Source organism: Odocoileus virginianus, chromosome 11 (assembly GCF_023699985.2).
Source record: "Odocoileus virginianus isolate 20LAN1187 ecotype Illinois chromosome 11, Ovbor_1.2, whole genome shotgun sequence".
Lineage (NCBI taxonomy): Eukaryota > Metazoa > Chordata > Mammalia > Artiodactyla > Cervidae > Odocoileus > Odocoileus virginianus.
This window is the reverse complement of record NC_069684.1, coordinates 59,495,558-59,518,576: the sequence shown is the minus strand read 5'-3', so window position 1 is coordinate 59,518,576 and position 23,019 is coordinate 59,495,558. Positions and strand designations below refer to the sequence as shown.

At 38.9% G+C, this 23,019-nt stretch overlaps 1 protein-coding gene and 1 long non-coding RNA gene across 3 annotated transcripts in view; one reads left to right on the top strand and one right to left on the bottom strand.

The window, feature by feature from the left end:
- Positions 1 to 325: 325 nt before the first annotated feature.
- Positions 326 to 8,634, bottom strand: LOC139037388 (uncharacterized). The gene is made up of 3 exons (XR_011490160.1): positions 7,915 to 8,634; positions 3,501 to 3,636; positions 326 to 1,558 (listed from the first exon to the last, which is right to left on the bottom strand). It is a non-coding gene; the product is annotated as an uncharacterized lncRNA (long non-coding RNA).
- Positions 8,635 to 9,338: 704 nt separating this feature from the next.
- Positions 9,339 to 23,019, top strand: part of KCTD3 (potassium channel tetramerization domain containing 3) — a 66,822-nt gene continuing 53,141 nt past the window's right edge. Inside the window, exons 1-4 of one of the 2 annotated variants that reach the window (XM_020913118.2) lie at positions 9,339 to 9,761; positions 15,102 to 15,155; positions 15,405 to 15,450; positions 17,440 to 17,513. In XM_020913118.2, the coding sequence (XP_020768777.1) occupies positions 9,679 to 9,761; positions 15,102 to 15,155; positions 15,405 to 15,450; positions 17,440 to 17,513 (257 nt within the window). In that variant the 5' untranslated portion in view covers positions 9,339 to 9,678. The remainder of the gene's footprint in view (positions 9,762 to 15,101; positions 15,156 to 15,404; positions 15,451 to 17,439; positions 17,514 to 23,019) is intronic. The other variant, XM_020913117.2, reaches the window with a different exon arrangement.

Genomic DNA, 23,019 nt, shown 5'->3' with positions numbered 1-23,019 from the left:
ATGTTCTCTAATGAACCAACTAGTTCTCTAATGAGCCAACTATAAAACATAAAAAGAGAATGATTGTCCCTGAGGTGTGAACAGACAGATTAAAAACAACATGACATCCCTAAGGAAGTAGATGGATGGTATTATGTAATGACACCAGGAAATTGATGTGTGTAAAACCTTCACTCCAATATCTGGGATATGGTCTTTCCACAAACCAGATGTGATATGGAATTCAGTGAACAATGGCCACCCAGTCAATAGACATATGTGCTATCTGAAAAAGATCATCTCTGTTGAGAAGGGATGGCAACTCACAGTATAATTTAAACCATAATCTGTTTGATGTGTCATTTATTATTTTAATATTTTCCAAAGCTGTATGGTGAACTTTTATTTCATTCAGTTCAGTTCAGTCGCTCAGTCATGTCCGACTCTTTGTGACCCCATGGACTGCAGCCAGACCTCCCTGTCCATCAGCAACTCCTGGAGTTTACTCAAACTCATGTCCATCGAGTCAGTGATGGCATCCAACGATCTCATCCTCTGTTGTCCCCTTCTCCTCCCACCTTCAGTCTTCCCCAGCATTAGGGTCTTTTCAAATGAGTCAGTTCTTCTCATCAGGTGGCCAAAGTATTGGAGTTTCAGCTTCAGCATCAGTCCTTCCAATGAATATTCAGGACTGATCTCCTTTAGGATGGACTGGTTGGATCCCCTTGCTATGCAAGGGACTCTCAAGAGTCTTCTCTAACACCACAGTTTCAAAAGCATCAATTCTTCAGCGCTCAGCTTTCTATATAGTCCAACTCTCACATCCATACATTACTACTGGAAAAACCATAGCCTTGACTAGATGGACCTTCGTTGGCGAAGTAATATCTCTGCTTTTTAATATTCTGTCTAGGTTGGTCATAACTTTCCTTCCAAGGAGCAAGCATCTTTTAATTTCATGGCTGCAATCACCATCTGCAGCGATTTTGGAGCCGCCCCAAATAAAGTCTGTCACTGTTTCCACTGTTTCCCTATTTGCCATGAAGTGGTGGGACCAGATGCCATGATCTTAGTTTTCTGAATGTTGAGTTTTAAGCCAACTTTTTCACTCTCCTCTTTCACTTTCATCAAGAGGTTCTTTAGTTCTTCTTTGCTTTCTGCCATAAGGGTGGTGTCATCTACATATCTGAGGTTTTTGATATTTCTCCTGGCAATCCTGATTCCAGCTTGTGCTTCATCCAGCCCAGTGTTTCTCATGATGTACTCTGCATAGAAGTTAAATAAGCAGGGTGACAATATACAGCCTTAACGTACTCCTTTTCCTATTTGGAACCCAGTCCATGTCCAGTTCAAACTGTTTCTTCCTGACCTGCATACAGATTTCTCTGGAGACAGGTCAGGTGATCTGGTATTCCCAGCTCTTGAAGAATTTTCCACAGTTTGTTGTGATCCACACAGTCAAGGGCTTTGGCATCGTCAATAAAGCAGAAGTAGTTGTTTTTCTGAAACTCTCTTGCTTTTTTTGATGATTATTTCATTGGTAGAATTCATTGAATATCACTTGGGTAAACAATGGTCCCTATGAAAAGAAGATATCATTCATATTGAAATCTAGCACTTAATAACAGAAAAAAAATTTGAGAAAACGTCTTTATATGTTTTCTGCAAAATGGCGCTTTAATAGCCTTTAGAAACATCCAAGAAAGGAGCCTTAGTGCTTATAATCAATTGTTATAAAATGATATTAAGCCTGAGCAATTTGGTCAGCCAGGAGAGAATAACTAGGATGTGATGGAGAAAGGTTTGAAGTACCTTCTTTGTACCTGATGGCTCTCCCAATAATGGTTATAAACTAGGAGGAAATTTTTCCTAAACCAACCTTTCAGAGTCCGTGGGAATTTTAAATAATCAAATTATATTTAGCATTGACGTATATATTCATTTAAGTAGCCTAATATTTTGGTTATATGTTAACAGAAATCTTATTTGTTTTACTAACTTTTTCTGTTCATCCTGTGAACTCATTCTGAGGTTTAAAGAAAGAATATTTATAATTTTTAAAAAGGAGATCACAATTTCAAGCTACAGTGATATGATTTCTTATTTAAACCATAGCATTAGGAAGCGCTTTCTCAAAAGTTCATGTTTATTGTGTACATTTTTTGGTTCAAATTTTTTCCTACTAAATTAAGCATATGATGATGGCTACTTTTTAAGAAAGCAATCTTCATCCTCATCTTAATTTTAGTTAAAAATCTTATTGAAATGAATTCCATCCCCCCTTCAGTTATTCTGTATTCTTTTAAATTAAGAAGTCTACTATTCTTAGATTCTTAGACTTTGAGCAAACCTATCAAGAAAAACGTCGTGCCTTTGAAATAATGAAATTTATAAACATTTCTTCCAAGAAAGTGAGGCAGAACTAATGCTCTCTTAAATGATATAAAGGAAATAGTATCAATTATAGAGGAACTGTTTCTATATTTTGTGCTTTTATAGGAACAAACCAGATCACAGGGCATAATGTCACAATTTGAACACTTGAAGAATTCTTCTGATTCCTTCCCTTTTCCCAAATCTTGCAGTAATGGAATGGGATTTGGATTTATAGTTTTCAAAGTACTTTTATATAATAATTTACTAACCTTTAATTAAAATTCAACAGATACTGACTAATGGTTATAAGCAACTTTTGAAAAGTACTCAACTGAATATATTCATCAGTAGTATCATCAGAGAAACTGTTGCAAAATAGACATATTATTATAGCCAAAGTAGTCCAAGTTTTAGTTCTTTTTACACTTTAAGGAACTGTTGGTGTTGAATTTTGTATAAATACAAACCTTGTATTTGTATCTGGTTGTATTTAAGATTTAAAACTTTATGGGATGTCCTAATCTACTGTATCCTATTTCAATAGCTAACCCACATTCCTGTAAATCAGAAATTTAAATGTGTCGCACAACATCTGGGGGAAATGGGAAGAATGATCACAACCATGGGAGTTTCCTCTGGACAAAGTGAAAGCAAATCATTATATTGTTTTCTTTTTACCTAGGATGACAACGTGGGGAGAAAATCCAGCTTAAGAATTTGACTGAAGTTTCCCTGGTGGCTTGGCAGTAAAGAACTCTCCTGCCAATGCAGGAGAAGCGGATTTGGTCCCTGGGTTGGGAAGTTCCCTGGGAGAAGGAAATGGCAACTCACTCCAGTATTCCTGCCTGGGAAATCCCAAGAACAGAGGAGCCTGGCAGGCTACAGTCCATGGGGTCAAAAAGAGTCAAATCTGACTTAACAACTAAACAACAACAAAAAGAGTGGTTAAAGTTTGGGTGTCCCTCTTAAGTTTCTGACCCCAAAATATAGCTGCCTACTCAATATCTCGCTTCAATATCTGATACAATGCTGCCTTAACTGTGGTCCTCTGACTGGAGCCCAACCACAAATCACTTGTTATCTGCAACAGACTAAGTACAAAGATGAAAATGAGTTTAACAACTTTTATAGCAATTTCACTTCACCTCATTCAAGTCTGTCAGCAATGTTCTTATCTCATTGCACAAGGTGTAGACCAGTTTGGATGTTGTCAAATTTGCTTGATCAGTTGTACTTGGCATGGGTGAGTTCCAATCACATGCAGTAGGAACAAATATTGATCTGCAATAAATTGGAAATAAAACAAAATTGTTCTTAGCCTAAGACAGTTTGAGAAGTACTGGTCTAGTAGACATTCAAATTCAACATGTCCACTAAAAAAAAAAAAAGCGGGGGAGGTTATTTAAAAAGCATTTAATTTATATTTTTACATGTATAAATCTTTAAATGATATAACATTTTAAAACTGTCATTCAGACATCCTTGAATCTACTCTATTTTCTTTTTTATTAACACATATATACAGCCTGATAGCTCAGTTGGTGAAGAATCCGCCTGCTATGCAGGAGACCCCAGTTCAATTCCTGGGTCAGGAAGATCCACTGGAGAAGGGATAGGATACCCACTCCAGTATTCTTGGGCTTCCCTGTGGCTCAGCTGGTAAAGAATTTGCCTGCAATGTGGAAGACCCAGGTTTGATCCTTGGGTTGGGAAGATCCCCTGGAGAAGGGAAAGGCTACCCACTCCAGTATTCTGGCCTGGGTCGCAAAGAGTCGGATAAGTGAAAGTCTCAGTGACTTCTCCTGTGGCTCAGGAGATAAGGACTCTGCCTGCGGAGCAGGAGCTGCAGGAGATGCAGGTTGGATCCCTGGGCCACCCACTCCAATATTCTTGTCTAGAGAATTCCATGGACAGTGGAGCCTGGTGGGCTACAGCCCCTGGGGTCCCAAAGAGTTGGACACAACTGAAGCAACTTTGCATGTAAGCATGAGCGACTCACATTTTCAGTTTTTTTTTTCATGCACATACATACAAGTAATACATGATTGAAAACTCATTGTAAACACTTTAAACAATGTGAAAATCCACAGTTAAAAGTTTCTACCTCTGTTCTTCACTGATGCCTTCCTCACCTTGATTGTAATGACTGTTACATTTCTTCCCAATTTAATATGTGCACTTTTATATAGAAATTAGTAGACACAGACAACTTTAGTTTTGCTTTTTTTTAGTTTTTTTTTAGTTTTGCTTTTTTAAAATAAATGACATTGCAATCAATGTATTAGTCTGTGACCTGATTTTTCCCCCCACCAATTTATTTGGAGAACTTTTCTTGTCATTTCATAATGATTTGTTCCATACTAATCATAATATGCAGCAATTCAAAAAATCATTCCCCTATGGTTGAACAGTCTAATTGATTCTAAATACTGCTACAATAAATGTAGCAGTATCAAGATCATTTCTTGATCTGTACCTTGTGCATTTCTACAGTAGTTCTGCAGGATCTATTCCTAGAAGATAAGAGCTGGGTCAAGGGTGTATACATTTCAAATGTTGATACTCTCGAGTTGTCGTCCCAAAACTGTACCCTTTAAATTTCAGCGAACAGTGCATGTATGTGACCATTTCAATACTAGGTATTTACCAAACCTCTTTTTTCCAATCTCGTAACTGAAAATTACATCTTTCTCTGCTGTTTGAGAAAACATTTCAGTGTTTTTGTTAGTTATCATTCCATCACTTGCCTGTTCATATACTTTCCATATTTTTCACATTTTGTCTTCTCAGTTGATTTGTCAAATGATATATGTAATCATGTGCTTTGGATTTTTAATCATTTGTCTGGTAGTATGAATATTTTTTTCCCATTCGGCTGCTTATCTTTGTTAATAATGTTCTGATTTGTTCAAGTGAAAGTATTATTAGTGTCAGACTCTTTGCGACCCCGTGGTCTATAGCCCACCAAGCTCCTCTATCCATGAGATTTCCCAGACAAGAATACTGGAGTGGGTAACCATTCCCTTCTCCAGAGGATCTTCTTTACCCAGGGATTGAACCTGCATTGACAGACAGATTCTTTACCACTGAGCCACCAGGACTGCCTTATTTATTTTTAAGGAGTAAATCATATCCTAACTTTAAGTTTTATGAGTAAGAAATCCCTTCAGACTCACACTGATCTGGACACATCAAAAAGCCCTGACCATTTTATTTTATAAAATAGTGGGTCTTTCCTCTTCTGATGAAACGTCTTACTGATAGTTAATAATTACTATGCATGAGATGAATATAGTTTCATTTATTTATTTCAAGAAAGATAAGCCTTGTAACAAATAATTTTACACTTTTTAAAAAAAATTTACAAGGCTTTATTCCAATCTGTGTTGGCTCTTAAGTTTAATTAAAGAGAAAAATCTGTTAATAAATGCTCTTTTACTTTTTCCAGTGGAAAAATTAAACATCCAGGGATAATTAAATGGTCTTCTTTAACCACCTAATTCTATCCTTCAAATTTGAAAGCAAAGGGTTAGAACAAAGACAGTTAACACTATTTGAAAGGGCTTCCTGGGTAGCTCAGCTGGTAAAGAATCCACCTGCAATACAGGAGACCCTGGTTCAATTCCTGGGTAGGGAAGTTCCCCTAGAGAAGGGATAGGCTACCAACTCCAGCATTGCCTGGAGAATTCCCACAGAGGAGCCTGGCGGGCTGCAGTCCGTGGGATCGCAAAGAGTCAGACACGACTGAGCTACTAAGAACAAAGTGAAAAATAATTAGCTTGCTGCTGCCTTATCTTCTCAGTATAAAGTGAAGGACTCAGTATATTCATTGGAAGAACTGATGCTAAAGCTGAAGTTCTAATACTCTGGCCACTTGATGTGAAAAGCCGTTCATTGGAAAAGATCCTGATGCTTGGAAAGGCTGAGGGCAAGAGGAAAACGGGGCAACAGAGGATGAGATGGTTGCATGACATCATTGACTCAATGGCTTGAGTTTGAGCAAACTCTGGAGACAGGGAAGGACAGGGAAGCCTGGCGTGCTGCAGTCCATGGGGTCCCAAAGGGTTGGACCCGACTGAGAGACTGAATAACAACAATAAAGTGAAGATATGAGATGCTGTGCCCTGGTTTCAAACTGTCTTCAAATTCCTGCTACGCTACATGCCAGCTACATAATTTTGAACAAGTTTTCTGATCACTTTAAGTCCTACTTATTTTTGAAATAGTAAAACAATATTTGTGATAAAAAATGACAGAAAATATCTAAATCACTTAGCATGTGATAAATCCTTAGATTAGCTGTCAGTACCATCATTAACTGGGAGTAAATAATATTTATCTTATATCTGTAAGTACTGCTTTCCTCTTTTAAGTCCAATTTGGATAAGGTCATCTTGTGTGTGCTAAGTCGCTTCAGTCACGTCCAACTCTTTGCAACCCCTTGGACAGTTGCCCACCAGGCTCCTCTGTCCATGGGATTCTCCAGGTAAGGATACAGAATGGGTTGCCATGCCTTCCCTTCCAGGGGACCTTCCCGACCCAGAGATCAAAACTGAGTCTCCTATAACTCCTGTATTGCAGGCGGATTTTTTTTTTTTTTAACCATTGAGCCACTGGGGAAGCCCAGGGTCATCATATCACTGGCATATTTGCCAGCAGAGAACTAAAAAATTATTATAATAATGAAAATTTAAAACAATATCATGTAGGTCTTCACGTTGAATTCCTATGGTGAAACAATACGAACCATGATTCATGCAGAGGATTTAGTACCACAAACAACTTCTGAAACATCGTATACCATCTTTGCTAGCTTGAGGGGAATTGGGTTGTTGACAAAAGAAATTACTCAGTAGATCAAAGAAAGAAATGAAGACATCAACTATACTTCAGTAAAAAGTATATATGTATATATTACATAAAAAAGAACTTAGAAAATCTCCAAAGATTAAAAAAGAAATAGAAAACTGTTCTGCCCACAAGAGGTCAAAGCACAGCTATACAAGTGTTTGAGACAAAGGACTGTACACTAAGTGATGGTTTACACAATTCAGATCTATGGGTATAAAGTGAGTGGCCCCAAGATTAAGAAGGAAGTTTCTCTCCTAAGTAGTCTGGGGAAGGCAGATGCTCCTTGTGTTGATCTTAAAACTTTCCCCCTCTTGCCATAAAATATGAATTTTACTTCACAAGGTATTATAATGTTACTATTTAAAGATATATCATAGTAGCAATTAGAGCTTTAGTTTCCAATATGTACTACTTAAAGCAAAAAAAAATAAATATATTTACAAAAATTGTATCTGTATGTGTAACATTAGTTGACCGCTTATTATAGTCAGGAGCGTGGGGGCCTACACAGCCTAGGGTTCTACCTTTCTTTGCTTGTCTTTTGTTCCCTCCCCTGCTTAATAAAATCAAACTTCTTGGGAGAGTAGGGATGAGATGGGAGAGGATAAGGTAAGGAGTTTGCTAATGTAAGTGCTTTAAACTTTTAAAATCCTCAAATTTTCACCGCATTTCCACAGTAAATAGTACACGTTTAGGCACAACTTCTACCTCTAAGACAATTTCCTTTCTTCTCCCACATCCACGTGGAGAAGGTGTTAGTGAAGCTCAGTCTAGTCACCGCAGGACAGGACAATAAATCCAAGAGACAAGGTGTTGAGGCAAGGAATACGACTTCATTCAGAGGGTGGCTAGCTAGAAGACAGAAAAGACAGTGGAGTAGCGTCTGGAAATAACCAGCTCGTTGGGGTCTGGATGCCAGGTTCTTTTATGGCTCAGAGGTTCCTGGAGGTGAGGAAACAAAGTAAAAAGGTTATTTAATTCTTGCAAATATCTCCTAGAATGGCAAGCCTCAGGCAGGGGGATCTGTTAGTTTCATTTCTTTACAGTCAGCTCACAGGTGGTGTGAAACTATCCCCCCTCATGTCAAGAAACAAAGATGCCACAGCTATCTGGGATTCTGGCCCCCCAAACGTGAAAGTCTCCGTCCTACAGGTAAGCAGCCCTACAGATAAGCAGCGGACGAGAGGCGCCATTTCCCACACAAATAACTCAAGAATGTCACAGTCCTTCACAGGTGGGCAGGGTCGGGTTATCTCTCAGTGGAGCCAAACAAAGTCACCCTAGCTCAAGGGTCAAGTGTGAGTGTGTGTGTGTGTGTGTGTGTGTGTGTGTGTGTGTGTGTGTGTGTCAGGGGGAGGGGGGCAGGTTATCTCTCAGTGGAGCCAAAGTCACCCTAGTCCAAGGGTCAGGTTGAAGGTGTGTGGGGGACCAGGAAGGGGTGAGGAAGGAGGGGGAGGGGAGGGGGAGGAGGAGGAGGGGGGAGGGGGGAAGGGGGAGGGGGAGGGGAGGGGGAGGGGAGGGGGAGGGGGGGAGGGGGGAAGGGGAGGGGGAGGGGAGGGGGAGGAGGGGGAGGAGGGGGAGGGTGGGAAGGGGAGGGGGAGGGGAGGGGGAGGAGGGGGAGGGGGGAGGGGGAGGGGGAGGGGCGTGGAGGGGGGAGGGGGAGGGGCGTGGAGGAGGAGGGGGAGGGGAGGGGGGAGGAGGAGGGGCGTGGAGGGGGGAGGGTGAGGGGTTCCCTGGGGATCCCTGAGGCAGGCGATTCTGTAAGTCCATAATAACAAAAGAGGCAAAATAAGAGTTAAAGTCACAGAAAAGATCCAGTGTGGGGTCAACATTAACCCTTCCTGGCTACAAAGAGAGACAGTAAAGATGTTTAGGACAATTTGTCCAGACTTGCCCTCAATCTGAGAAATCTTGAGTGCCAGGGCTGGAAAATCTGAAACCTAAAAGGCAGAGGCGATTGTAGCGGGAGGGAGGGAAGAAACAGGATCCCGGGGGCGGCGCTGGGCCCGGAGCGCCTTCCTCCCGCCCTCCCGGCGTGCCGGCCACGGGGCTAGGGAGCTCCACCCCGCCGCTCCTCTCCCCTCCTTGAGCTTCGCGGGCCTCGGCGGGCGTAGCCGTATTTTGTCCCGCGCGGCGATCCCTCCTCGCGCGGACGCCGTGGCCGCGGCGGTGGCGACGGGGCCTGCGGCGCGTTGACCGCAGGCGCCCCGGCCCGGCGGCCTGGAGGCCGCGAGAGGCGGAGGCCCGGCTGCCCTCCCGCTCTGCGGGCGCCGAGGGGACGAGGCGGACGCCGGGGAGCCCCGCCTGGCCGGCGAGAAGGTGGGGGAGGCTCCGCGCGCCGCCGGCCCCTCGGCCGCCGCCGCCCTGCTGGCCCTGCAGCCGCCGCCGCCGCCGCCGCCTCGGGCTCCCGCCGCGGGCTCGGCGGCCCCGGCCGTGGAGGGAGGGCGGCGGGCGCCGCCGGAGCCTCCGGACATGGCCGGAGGGCACTGCGGCAGCTTTGCCGCGGCGGCGGCTGGCAGCGGCGAGATCGTGCAGCTGAACGTGGGGGGGACCAGGTGAGCCGGGGGAAGGGGCTCGGGGCCGGGATGCGGCGGTCAGGGTCTTCCGGGGCCGGCATCGCAGGCGAGCGGTTTGAGGAGCGCAGGGCCCTCCGGGAGGGTGTGGAGGGGCAGGCGGCCTTGAGAGTCCCTGAGAGCCGGGACCTTGGCCGCGCTGCCGCCTTCCTAGGACGCCGGCCACGATCCTCCCCTTTTTAGGAGATCTGCCCAGGGAACCTTCTGTAACCTTCCTTTACCTAACCTGGCGTGTACTTTTGAGTTAATTTTGTCAAAGCCCGGCCTTGTGGTCTGGCTGTTGCAGGTGAACCTGCCTCCCTTTCTATTTGGTCAACAAGGTAACATCTGTTTGCTCGGGCGAGAACGCCTCATTGAGGGCTGTTTAATCGCCAATAATTTTGGTGGAGGGAGCGTTGTCGATTTGCGGTGCGCCCTTATTTATTCCCAGTTTCTTGGTTCATGGCTCTGAAAGATCTGTTCTACTTGTAGCGCCGTGTGTCTGGAAGCTGCAGTTTTGAAGAGTTGGTTCTGGGAAGCCTTGGTAGTGGCACCGTGTGGCGCCCTCTTAGTAAACAGACCGAAAGCTCTTCTCTCATCTTTCTGGTCTTCCGTTCCCTTACTGTGTGTCTTAATGAGCTTGTTGGGGGTAAAAAAAAAAAAAAATAGTATGCTTTTGGATTTGATATGGTTTATGAGTCACTCCTCTCGGAAATGCGAGTTTGGCAGCTCTGTTTGAAGGAAAGGGTGGTTGCCGTTTTAGGCTAGGTAAGAGATAAGCCATGAAGCGCCTTGGAATTCAATGTATTTTGCTGTGTTGGAGAAGATACAAGGTTTTCAACGCTTGGGAGTTTTTAACCAGTGTTTTTAAAAATGCAAAACGGCAGCACTGTGAACCGTAGTGATAACAATGTGTAGTGTTTTAATAGTTTTCTAAGTGTGCTGGAGAATTCAACACAGGAGACAGTAATTCCTCACTGTTACTCTGCTCACTCTTTTTTCTTCCCTCATCCCTCATGCAAACTGTTACTTTAAGAATTTACAGCTTTATTGCTGCTACATAGATTTCGGTTTCATGGAGTAGAAGATTGTTGTTTCCTAATGTAAGACACGGATAGTTTACCAAAATGAAAGTTTTGCAGGTTTGGTAACTTCAGGTCAGCTCAATTGTGTCCGACTTTTTGCAACCCCATGGATTGCAACATGCCAGGCCTCCTTGTCCATCCCCAACTCCCCGAGTTTGAGTAAACTCATGTCCATTGAGTCAGTGATGCCATTCAACCATCTCTTCCCTTGTCCTCCCCTTCTCCTCCCTCCTTCAATCTTTCCCAGCATCAGGGTCTTTTCAAATGAGGCAGTTCTTCGCATCTGATGGCCAAAGTATTGGAGTTTCAGCTTCAGCATAAGTCCTTCCAATGAATATTCAGGACTGATTTCCTTTAGGATGGACTGGTTGGATCTCCTTGCAGTCCAAGGGCCTCTCAAGAGTCTCCTCCAACACCACAGTTCAAAAGCATCAATTCTTCGGTGCTCAGCTTTCTTTAAAATAGTCCAACTCTCAAATTCATACATGACTACTGGAAAAACCATAGTTTTGATTAGACAGCCCTTTGTTGGCTTAGTAATGTCTCTGTTTTTTAATATTCTGTCTAGGTTGGTCATAACTTTCATTCCAAGGAGTAAGCGTCTTTTAATTTCATGGCTGCAGTCACCATCTGCAGTAATTTTGGAGCCCCCCAAGATAAAGTCTGTCACTGTTTCCACTGTTTCCCCATCTATTTGCCATGAAGCGGTAGGACCAGATGCCATGATCTTAGATTTCTGAATGTTGAGTTTTAAGCCAACTTTTTCACTCTCCTCCTTCACTTTCATCAAGAGGCTTTTTAGTTCTTCACTTTCTGCCATAAGGGTGTGTGTCATCTGCATATCTGAGGTTATTGATATTTCTTCTGGCAATCTTGATTCCAGCTTGTGCTTCATCCAGCCCAGCGTTTCTCATGATGTGCTCTGCATGTAAGTTAAATAGCAGGGTGACAATATACAGCCTTGACGTACTCCTTTTCCTATCTGCAACCAGTCTGTTGTTCCATGTCCAGTTCTAACTGTTTCTTCCTGACGTGCATACAGATTTCTCAAGAGGCAGGTAAGGTGGTCTGGTATTCCCATCTCTTAAAGAATTTTACAGAGTTTGTTGTGATCCACACAGTCAAAGGCTTTGGCATAGTCAATATAGCAGAAGTAGATATTTTTCTGGAACTTATGAATGCAAAAATGAAATACCCTGCAAGGGCTGGCCTTCAAAAGAGTAGCACTATAGTCATCCCTAGTTTCTAATTTCTGTTGATTGTTCATATACTTTTTGAATGCTATAGAGGACCTTCTAATTTAATTCTAAAAATGTTCGCTGTGTTTGAAAGTAAATGGCTTAAAAATGAATTAACTCTTGTTAATGATTGTAGAATTGAGTTTAAAATTTTAAACTGTGTAAGAGTTATCTTGGAGCTGAACATTTTACTTTTCATTATGTATGAAATTTGATTTTATCAGATTTTAAATTTTTCTACATGATTTAAAAAATACAAAATAAATATATTATCAGATTGGACAGTTTAGAAGGCAGATGCGAGTTGTTACATAGGAATTAGAAAGTTTAAAAAGCCCAAACTTGAGACTTGCTAGGATAAATCTATAAAATAAGTGATGACATATAGAAAATAGAACATTCAGTTCCAAGTTCTCTGCAGATATTTTGAGTTACTTTGGACCATAGACACTTGCAGCATTTTAGAACTAGGAGGGATCTAGAAATTATCTTGAGTAAAACACAGGTTAATAGTCACTGGAGGCATTATAAAAGAAAAAAAAAAATCCTCCTGTGATTGTCTTTGAAGTTGAGGAATTGCCCCCAGGAGAACCACCTGTAGCTTATAATTAATGTCAGCTGTGAAACGATAGCCTGAAACTCAGAAGGAGCTTTTCTTTTGACCAGAGTAGGGAGCATCTCCCCACTCCCCACAAGAGAGGATAGGAAAATGGATCTATTCAAAGGATTTCTAGAAATGACTGATTTTTATGATTTATTTAACACTTCATGGATGGCTCAGAAAGAAGATGAGGTTTCATTTAGAATTGTTAATATTATTACTTACCTCAAAAAAAGTCTAATGAGGTGAAAGAAAGACAGTATGGCTCAATTTGTGATTAATTCTGCTTTGAGTATGATTTTAGGCATCATGAGAGAAGTCTGGGACCAGTCAGTGGAAGTCTAGCTCAGCAACCTTGGGCAAATTATTTTTTAGTGCTTAGTTTCCTAAAATATTTAATGACATTAATAGTACCAGCCTTCTAAACTAATTTGAAGCATTAAGTGGGAAATACAAGTGTTTAGTGGCATTAGCTATCAATAGTAACTTTACAGAATAATTTTAACTTGATTGCTTCCAAGTAAATTTAGTAGGAAGTTAGTAGCATAGTGTATAAATGTGGATAAGGACCAGATTGCACATGACCTTTTTCTTGGCATACTGTGGGTATGAAATAAAACAGAAAAGGTTTTTCATATGTATTTCAGAAAGTTATGCTTGTCATGTGTAATTTAAATGTAGTTTTCATGAAATCATATTTGGAAACAGTTTTAGAGCCATGGGTTTTTTTTTTTCCTCTCCTGTCTTTTAAAGTTTGGGGGAAAAAAATTGGCGGGGATGAGAGTCCAATCCCTTTGCCTAAAAATTCCAGATTACTAAACTTAGCTGAACTGTTGATTTTAATTTAAATTTATAATATGAGGCTTCCCTGGTGGCTCAGATGGTAAAGACTGCCTGCAATGCAGGAAACCCAGGTTCAGTCCTTGGGTTGGGAAGATCCCCTGGAGAAGGAAATGGCAGTCCGCTCTAGTATTCTTGCCTGGAAAATCCCAGACTGTAGCCTGACGGGCTACAGTCCATGGGGTCGCAGAGTCAGACAGGACTGAGCGACTAACACTTTCACTTTCATACCCATCTGAATTACTGATTTTAATTTAAGTTGCTAGTATGACCTTAAGCAGACCTGTGTAATTTTCTAAGTAACAAAATTTGAGTTATTTGGCAGACAATTTGCTGAATAAGCAGTGAACATGAAAGGTCACAAGTTAGAAATGATCCTTATTTGGAAATGAATTTGATGGCTTCCAAAACGCAGTGATTCATTTTTTGCAGTGGATCCTTGGATCTTTCAGTTTACTGTTTACTGGGTTTGCTTCTATTTGACCAAGTCAGTTTCCTCTACTTAGTTGTAATCTACTTTTCATTTTTTTCTTAAAGAGCGTGCTAAGACATACGCTTGGGAAAATTCGCCATATTTTCTTGGGTAAACTGGCTGCTTTCCCAGTCTGCCTAATGGGCATAGGAACTGCTTTAAAACAGTCATAATGCTGGAAAATGAATGTGGAGAAAAAATAAAGGTCTGTAAGGCTCTCTTCTGTGCGAGGACACATGATGAGGCAACAAGTCAGGAATACGTAGTGCAGTGTGATGAGGCTTAAAATGAAAATATTCAGATATCAGCTGAACCATGTATCAGATTCTTTGCCGTGCTAGTTTATATCAGTTTATTGTTTTGCCTCGGTCTGTTACAGTAGACTTTGATAAAGCATGCTTCCCACCCCCACCATTGGTGGTAATACATAGGCTTGATCAAATGGAGTTAACCTCAAAACAGTATTTACTGAGTGATTTTTGAATGAATGAATTCAGTCGTTGTGAATAGCCCAAGAGTGTAAAGGAAGTGTTAAATGTACTCTGTGCAGTGGAGTTAATATGAGCTTAAAAAGCTACTATAGGATAGACTATTCGGAAAAGCCAATTAAGGAGAAGGTAAAACCTTCGTGGTATCAAGAAAGATGGGTAGAACTCGAATAACTGAACATGAGGTTGATACAGCTGCATTGAAGATTCTGAAATGTTCTGAGATGGTGTAAGCATGGATTGTTTGGGGATGTTAAATGCTATGTTTCTTTAAATTAGAGGGCAGTAGCTGGTGTTGGAGAGGTGACATGGTGACCTGAAGGTAATTTCATATGTTGAGAAGTTTAGACAGTGTGATGGGCATGTTAGAAAGTAGTGTTTTAGGAAGCTTTATATGTAAGTCAGTTAATTATTTGGTTTTGTTGAGAGTTCTTGGAATAATCTTAACTCTGAAATGAAAGCAGAATTTTATAATGTGAGATGTTAATGAATATAATTGATACAGCTAGAGCTGTGCAACAACTTGTAAGTCATTAGCCAGCAGTTTAAAGCAAGTTAACTAACATTGACATTTCAAATCCTGTCCTCCCTTGTAATACCAGATACTTTTTAATTGCAGATTTAGTACCTCAAGACAAACACTTATGTGGATTCCAGATTCTTTTTTTTCCAGGTATTTCATATAATTCTTTAGTACTTTTAAAAAATAGAGTTGATTATTCATTCAAACAATAAAAAAATTCTCTTGCCAGTTACATTAATATTTTTATTAAATAAAATCTTAACTCTTTGAATATTTAAGTTATTATTTACTTTGGAGATACAGTGATTCATTTTTACTGGTCTTTGACCTTTGAAAGAATTAGGACATTTTAATTCATACTCAGGTTTTAAAAACTAATCCTGTCTTAATGATTTTTAGTTTGCTGAGTGGAAGAATTTCAACACTTCGAGATGAAACTGGTGCTGTGAGTATAACAATGTTGATGTGTATTTCTAAATTAGATCAAATAATGCTCTAATGTTTGGTCCTTATACTCTTAGAAGATAGAGGAAGTAATCTTTTAATAACTACTAAATGAAAGTATATGTTCTTAGGTTTTTATTTCTTGTCATGAATTATTTCTGTAATTATAGATGAGAACTCAAAACAGAGAGTATTGCATATACTATTTTAAATAATCATTAGAAATTATAGGATCTGAGCTTACATTGTTGAGAGGAAATATTTCTTTTAATCAGTAATTGAAACTTTAACAGTGAATAGATAGGTGTAAATAGGAGAACGTTTTGATATTAGAGTGGTAAAATGTTGCAAATTTGTGAAGCCCTACAATTTTTTGTTCTGGAGAATAACCTTATGAACCTGTGCAGTGATGGTGGAGTGAGGGAAGTAAAGAATTACTAAATTTCAGCACACAAAAAAGTATTTCTTTATCTAAAAAGCAGTTTTAATATGCACAGTAGCAGGTCAAGTAATTGTGAAAAGCAAATAAGACTTTCAGTTTGGAGCCAGGAAAATGACCACAGGTGTTTCTTTGCTGTGGTGAGATTTGCAGATCAGTAAAATAGCATGAGCAAATATGTCCGTGTGAGGTTATAGAAAGGACATCAGTAATAAGACCCACGAATCTATGGTGTTTCTTTAACTTCAGGTTGATTCTAATAAAAAGCAAGAATTTATGAAGCCAGAAGAACCTCATTCACTGTATATAACACTGTATATAATGATCATAGTCGAAGGAGGTATATTTTTTGCTTCATTCTGCTGTCTGATTGACTTAAATAAATCTTAAAAGGTATTCAGTTTTATAGTTAGAGCTTTTGTAATTGGTTCAAAATAGTATTGGCATACATTCCTGTAAAGAGTTATCAATTATATATTTCCTATTTTCTAAACATTTTCCCCATAAGTATTTCATGGTGGGTGGTACTCAGTTGCTTCAGGCATGTCCAGCTCTATGCGACCTTATTCCATGGTACTGTATTTAATTAAAAAAATTTGTTCTTGTCACTTTTCCTTTTACCCCACCCTCAGTCCTTGAGAAAACAGATAGTGGTATGTGAAAATGTACTTTTATAATACACATGGGACAGTCAAGAAAAGCAAAACTGTCAAAACTGAAAAGCAGTGTGAAAGTGTTATTCAGTTTTGACTTTTTTGATTGCTCCATATGTATTATAAAAGTACGCTGTTGTTTTAATGATTCATTTAAGTCACAGATTATGCAAATCATAATCACTAACACCAATAATTAGGGATCAGATGATATAAAATGTATTATTTATGCTTATTATTTTCGAAGTTAAATTCTAGAATATTTCAGGTAAAAATTTTCCTTTCAGTGTCCCCTGACTAAAGATGTTAGTTAAGTAGAAATAAGGACTTCCCTGATGGTCCAGTGATTAAGAATCCGCCTGCCAATGCAGGGGACACGGTTGGATCCGTGGTCTGGGAAGATTGCACATGTCACAGAGCAACTAAGCCCATGCACTGGAAGCCCGAGTGCCCTGGAGCCCATGCTCCAGAGAAGCAGATACTAGTGAGAAGCCTGCACATCTCAGCCGGAGAGTAGGCACCGCTCATTGCAGCTAGAGAAAGCCTGTGCATAGCAGTGAAGACCCAGTGCTGCTAAAAATAAATAGATAGAAATTTAAAAAAATTAGAAATGAGAAAATGGACTAATTTGATACCAATTTTTTCCCCTGCATGTTAAAATATCAATCTAATGATAGTTTTTCAGGGAGAGAAAAGACACCATTTCTACTGTACATTTATACAGTATACAGTAGTGGTTATAACTGCATTTCCATTTTAGAAGCATTAAAATTTAAGAGTATAATCAAGGAAGTAGAATTTTTATGTAATTCAGTATGTGTTCTCTAAGTTAGTGTTACAGATATTAAAGTTAGAAGTTTATAATTTGAAAATATAATTTGTAATTCTTTATTTACAGATATTTATTGATAGAGATCCAGCAGCATTTGCACCCATTTTAAATTTTCTTCGGACAAAAGAACTAGACTTAAGGTAAGAAATGTATCTTTTTTTTTTTTAAGCTTTTATTTCTTTACATATGTACTTTTGGCAGTGCCTCACAGCTTGCAGGATCTTAGTTCCCCTACCAGGGATCAAACCCTGGCTCTCTGCACTGGAAGTGGGAAGTCTGTTCACTGGACCACCAGGTGAGCCCCAAGAAATGTATCTTTTTAAAGTACATTTTTATTGGTAGGCATGGTTTTGGTCTTAGTTTATGAAGGAAAGTTTTTTTCCTTGCCTCAAGATTATTTTTGCTTGAAAGTGTCCTCAGAATTTCTCTCATAGATACAGGCCACAATCACCTCTTCTTAATGGATTACTCTCAAAGCTTCCTACCCAGTTTCCCTGCCTTCAATCTTATCCCTTCAATTCATTTTTCACACTGTAACCAAAATTATAACCTGAAAATATAAATCTAATTTAGTTATTCAATCAGTTCAGTCGCTCAGTCATGTTCAGCTCTTTGCAACCCCATGAACTGCAACATGCCAGGCTTCCCTGTCCATCCACCAATACCCAGAGCTTGCTCAAACTCATGTCCATCGAGTCAGTGATGCCATCCAGCCGTCTCATCCTCTGTCACCCCCTTCTCTGCTTGCCTTCAAGTTTTCCCAGCATCAGGGTCTTTTCTAATGAGTCAGCTCTTCACATCAGGTGGCCAAAGTATTGGAGTTTCAGCTTCAGCATCAGTTCTTCCAGTGAATATTCAGGACTAATTTCCTTTAGGATGGACTGGCTGGATCTCCTTGCAGTCCAAGGCACTCTTCAAGAGTCTTCGCCAACACTACAGTTCAAAATCTAGTTAGTTATTACTTTGCTTAAAACTCTTTATTTAATCTGCTGCTGGATTAATGGTGAAGGATTTTGCACTTCCTGTTCATCTAGCCCCTGCTTAGTTTCTCTTGCTTGAGCACTTTCAACCCTTGCTGCCCTTGGCTTGATCTTGATCTTGCTGACGACTCTGCTGTGTCACCTGACCCAGGTGGTCAGAGTTTCGTGAACTGCCACAGCTCCAGTGGCCTGTCTTACATGAGACTCTAAAAGGGCTTGCATTGTTTCCTGTATACTTGCAGGATCAAGTATTATGCTTGACGTAGTATACATTTTTTTGTATGATGCATAACCATACAGGTTTACTTGACACAAGTAAGTAACAATTTAAACTATTTCTGAACTTTGCCATAGTCTGGATTCCTAGTAGGAAGCTACAGTCTAATTTGTATTTTATTGTTGTTTTATTTTATATATGCCTAATGAACTTTTACTGGGACCTATTAATACTTTTTTAGATAACAGCTTTTAGAATTCTAAATGTTTTTCTAAGCCACTTCTGTTTAATATTACATAATTTTTTACATATTCACTAAAATATGAGCTTCTTGAAAGCAAAGATTTTTTGTTTGGTTTGTTCCTTGCTGTATTCAGAGTGTTGTTTAAAAAAAAAAGAAAAATTATGTATAGTAACTGCTAAATAGATATTTATTAAATGAATAAAAGAGTTTGGTGGGGCTTTTTGTTTAATTTTTGGCTTGGGGTGGTAGGTGGGAAGTTTATTATTAACTGTTTACTTCTGGGGTAAAATTATTTTTAGCATTTGATGAAAATCTAAGTTTACTTTCTCATCAGCATCCTTGTGACTAATCTACAACTAAATTACCCATAAAAAGGAGCAGTAGTTTAAATATCTGTATTCATTGCTTTTCTTACAACTTGCTTCTTTATTTCAGTTAATGGAAGTCTAGCAAACCTAAGTTCTCTGAGTAGTATCTTCCAAAAGAAAGTGGGAAGGAATTCATAAGAGAATACTATATTCTACTTCCATTTTTTACATAAAATTCTTCCATTGCCTTTATCACTCTGTATTACTCTCCTATTTATTTGTCTTCTCCAAAAGTGTTAGTGTCCTGAGCTACTGTACTGTTAACGGAGGTAGTTTTGAAATAGAATAAGAAAGTTTAAACTAGTAACAACTACTTTCTCAAATAAAAGCAATTTAATATTTCCATCACATGTGTCTATTAGGCCTATCAGAATTTTTTTTTGTTTTTTAAGAGCAATTTTATGTTTACAGCAAAATTGAGAGGAAGGTACAGAGGTTTCCCATGTGCCCCCTGCTTCCGTTATCAACCTCCTCTATTATTAATGGCATTTACCTGAATGATACATTTTTCCTCTTTTTCAGTTGATGAACCTGGATTGACATCATAATCACCTGAAGTTCATAGTTTATCTTCAATTCACTCTTGGTGTTGTACATTTTAGGAGTTAGCACAAATGTATAATGACTTGTGGACCTCTTTATAATACCATACACAGTACTTACACTGCCCTAAAAATTTTTGTTCTCTGCCTGTTGCTCTCTCTCTCCACAAGCCACTAATCTTTCAGAAATGTGCATAATTTGACTTTTTCCTAAATGTCACAGTTGGACTCACATAGTATGGAGCCTTTTCTGATTGGCGTCATTCATTTAATAATATGCAATTAAGTTTCCTTCATGTTACTTCTTTTTAGTGCTGATAATGTTTCATTACCTGAATACCAATTTGTTTTTCCATTCACTTACTGAAGAGAACATTTTAGTTGCTTCCAAGTCTTAGCTCTTATGAATAAAGCCTCTATAAATATCCATGTGCAGGTTTTTGCATGGACATTAAGTTTTCAACTCCTTAGGGTAAATGTTAAGGAGTACAGTTGCTGGATCGTATGGTAAGTTTTATGAGAAACCTACAGACTGTCTTTCACAGTTACTGTCCTTTTCCTTTCCCACCAGCAGTGAATTAGGGTTGCCATTGCTTCATATCCCTGACAGCATTTGCTGTTAGGATTCTGGATTTTGGCCATAGTAATTGATGTGTAGTAGTGACTTAATGTCTTAATTAATATTTACTTAATGACATATGATGTGGAGCATCTTTTCATAGGTTTGCTGCCTTTATAGCTTTGGTTGAGGTCTTTGGCCCATGTTTTGATTGAATTAGTTTCTTTATTGTTGAGATTTAGGAGTTCTTTGTATACTTTGTAAAACAGTCCCTTATCAAATCTGTCATTTGCAAATATTTTGTCTCATTTGGTGGCTTTTCATTTTCTTGATACTGTGTTCTGTAGAGCAGCAGGTTTTAATTTTAATGAAATCTAGCTTATTCTTATTCCTCTCATGGATTATGTCTTTGAGTTGTATCTAAACAAGTATCACCATACCTAGTGTCATTTAGGTTTTCTCCTAAATTTATCTTCTTGGAGTTTTTTAGTTTTGTATTTTACATTTAGGTCTGTGATCCACATTGAGTTAGTTTTTGTGAGGGTGTAAGGTCTGTGTCTAGACTAATTTCTTCTTGCGTGCTGATGTCTGGTTGTGTCAGCATTATCTGTTGCTTCATTTTTTTGCCTTTGCTTCTTATAGATCAGTTGACTGTATGTATGGGGTTTATTTCTGAGCTTTCTGTTCTGCTCCATGATTGTTTGTCTCTTACCAGTACCGCACTATCTTGGTTTTCCTAGGTTTACAGTTTTGATGTCGGGAAATGGCAGTGCTCCAACTTTGTTCCTCTTCAGTATTACATTGGCTGTTTTGGCTCTTGGGCCTTTTCATGTAAACTTTAGAATTAACTTGTTGATATTGATAAAATAACTTGCTGGATTTTGATTAGAATTGCATGGAATCAAATCAAGTAGGGAAGAACTGATGTCTTAACAGTACTGCGTCTTCCTGTCCATGAACTAGAAATATCACTCCATTTTTCTCATTCTTTGATTTCATCCATCAGAGTTTTGTAGTTTTCTTGTAGATTTTGTGTGTGTGTATGTGTGTGTATATATATATATACACACATACACACACATACACACACATATAGTGTGTATGTGTGTGTATTTAGTTAGATTTATACTTGAGTACTTTTTAGGGGAGTATTAGTGCAAATAGTATTGTTTCTAAATTCAGGTTTCTCTTGTTCACTGTTGGAATATTGAAAGGCAATAGACTTTGGTACGTTAACCTTAGATTGTACAGCCTTGATTTACTTGCTTATTAGCTCCAAGAGTTTGGGGTTAATTACTTTGGATTTTCTATTTTGACAGTCATATCATCTGTGATCATCAGTTTTATATCTTTCTTCCCAATCTGTATGCCTTTTCTTTTCTTGTTTTATTGTGTTAATAAGGATTTCAGTATGAAGTTGAAAAGGAGTGGTGATGGAATCTTTGTCATGTAACCAGATGTTAGTTCAAAGTTCTCACATTAAATATGATGCTTGATATAGGATATTTTTTTAAAATTCTTAGCAAGGTGAAAAAATTCCCCTCAGTTCCTGGTTTACTGAGAGTTTTTATTATGAATAGATGTTGGATTTTGTCAGATGCTTTCTTTGCAACTGTTGATGTGGTCATGTGAGTCTGTTGATGTAAAAGAGTACATTAATTGATTTCAGAATATTGAACCAGCCTTCATACCTGAGATAAATCCTACTTGGTTGTGGTATATATTTCTTTTTATACATTGTTGGATTTGGTTTGCTGATATTTTGTTGAGAATTATTGTGTCTATGTTCATGAGAGATACTGGTATATAATTTTCTTGTAATGCATTTTTCTGGTTTTGGTGTTAAAGTAATGTGGGCCTTGCCCTATAAAATAAATTAGATTTTTCTCTGCTTCTTTCCCTGAGATTGTAGATAATTGGTATAATTTCTTCCTTAAATATCTGGTAGCATTCACCAGTGAATCCTGGGCCTAGTGCTTTCTGTTTGGAAGGTTATTATTGATCTTTTTTTTTTTTTTTGATACATATAGACTGAGATAGTTTCTTTCTGTTGTAAGTTTTAGCAGATCGTGTGTTTCAAGGAATTGTCCATTTCATTTGGGTTCTCAAATTTGCAGGCACAGAGTTATTTACAGTATTTATTATCATTTTAATTTTCACGGAATCCTAGGTGATGCCCCCTCTACTTACTGCCCAGGCAGTATTTTTAAAATAAGGACAATTATAACTGAAACCTAAAATGAATGCTTTGAAACTCTCAAGTTTCTTGCTTTCTTTCTTTTTTTTTTTTACTTATTTTCTTATTTATTGTAACATCTCTATCTGGAGAACATAGCCCTTCTTAAGGCTGATCTTTTTTTCCTCCCTATCTTCTGTTTTGCTTTTATTTTTGGTTTTTGATGAGAGGAGTCATGCTGATTGTTACATACAAGCACTGTGGTAGGCACTGTGTGACGTATACAGACATGGATCAGAGGTAGATCGTGCTTCCAGGGAGCTTGTAGATTAATTGGGAATGTTAGAATATGTATAGAAATTACAGTCAGAAGTAATTAATACTGTATAAATGATTTCTAGTCTTGTTTGCCTCTTAGCTACTTATTGATAATTACTTGTATTAACCCTATAAAGCCCTCATCTCTAATTTAGTCATCCAGTTCATCTATATATGAGTGGTTTTTTAGTAAGAAAAAGTTCATGGTAATGTGCAGTTTTATTGTTAATACTTCAAATGAT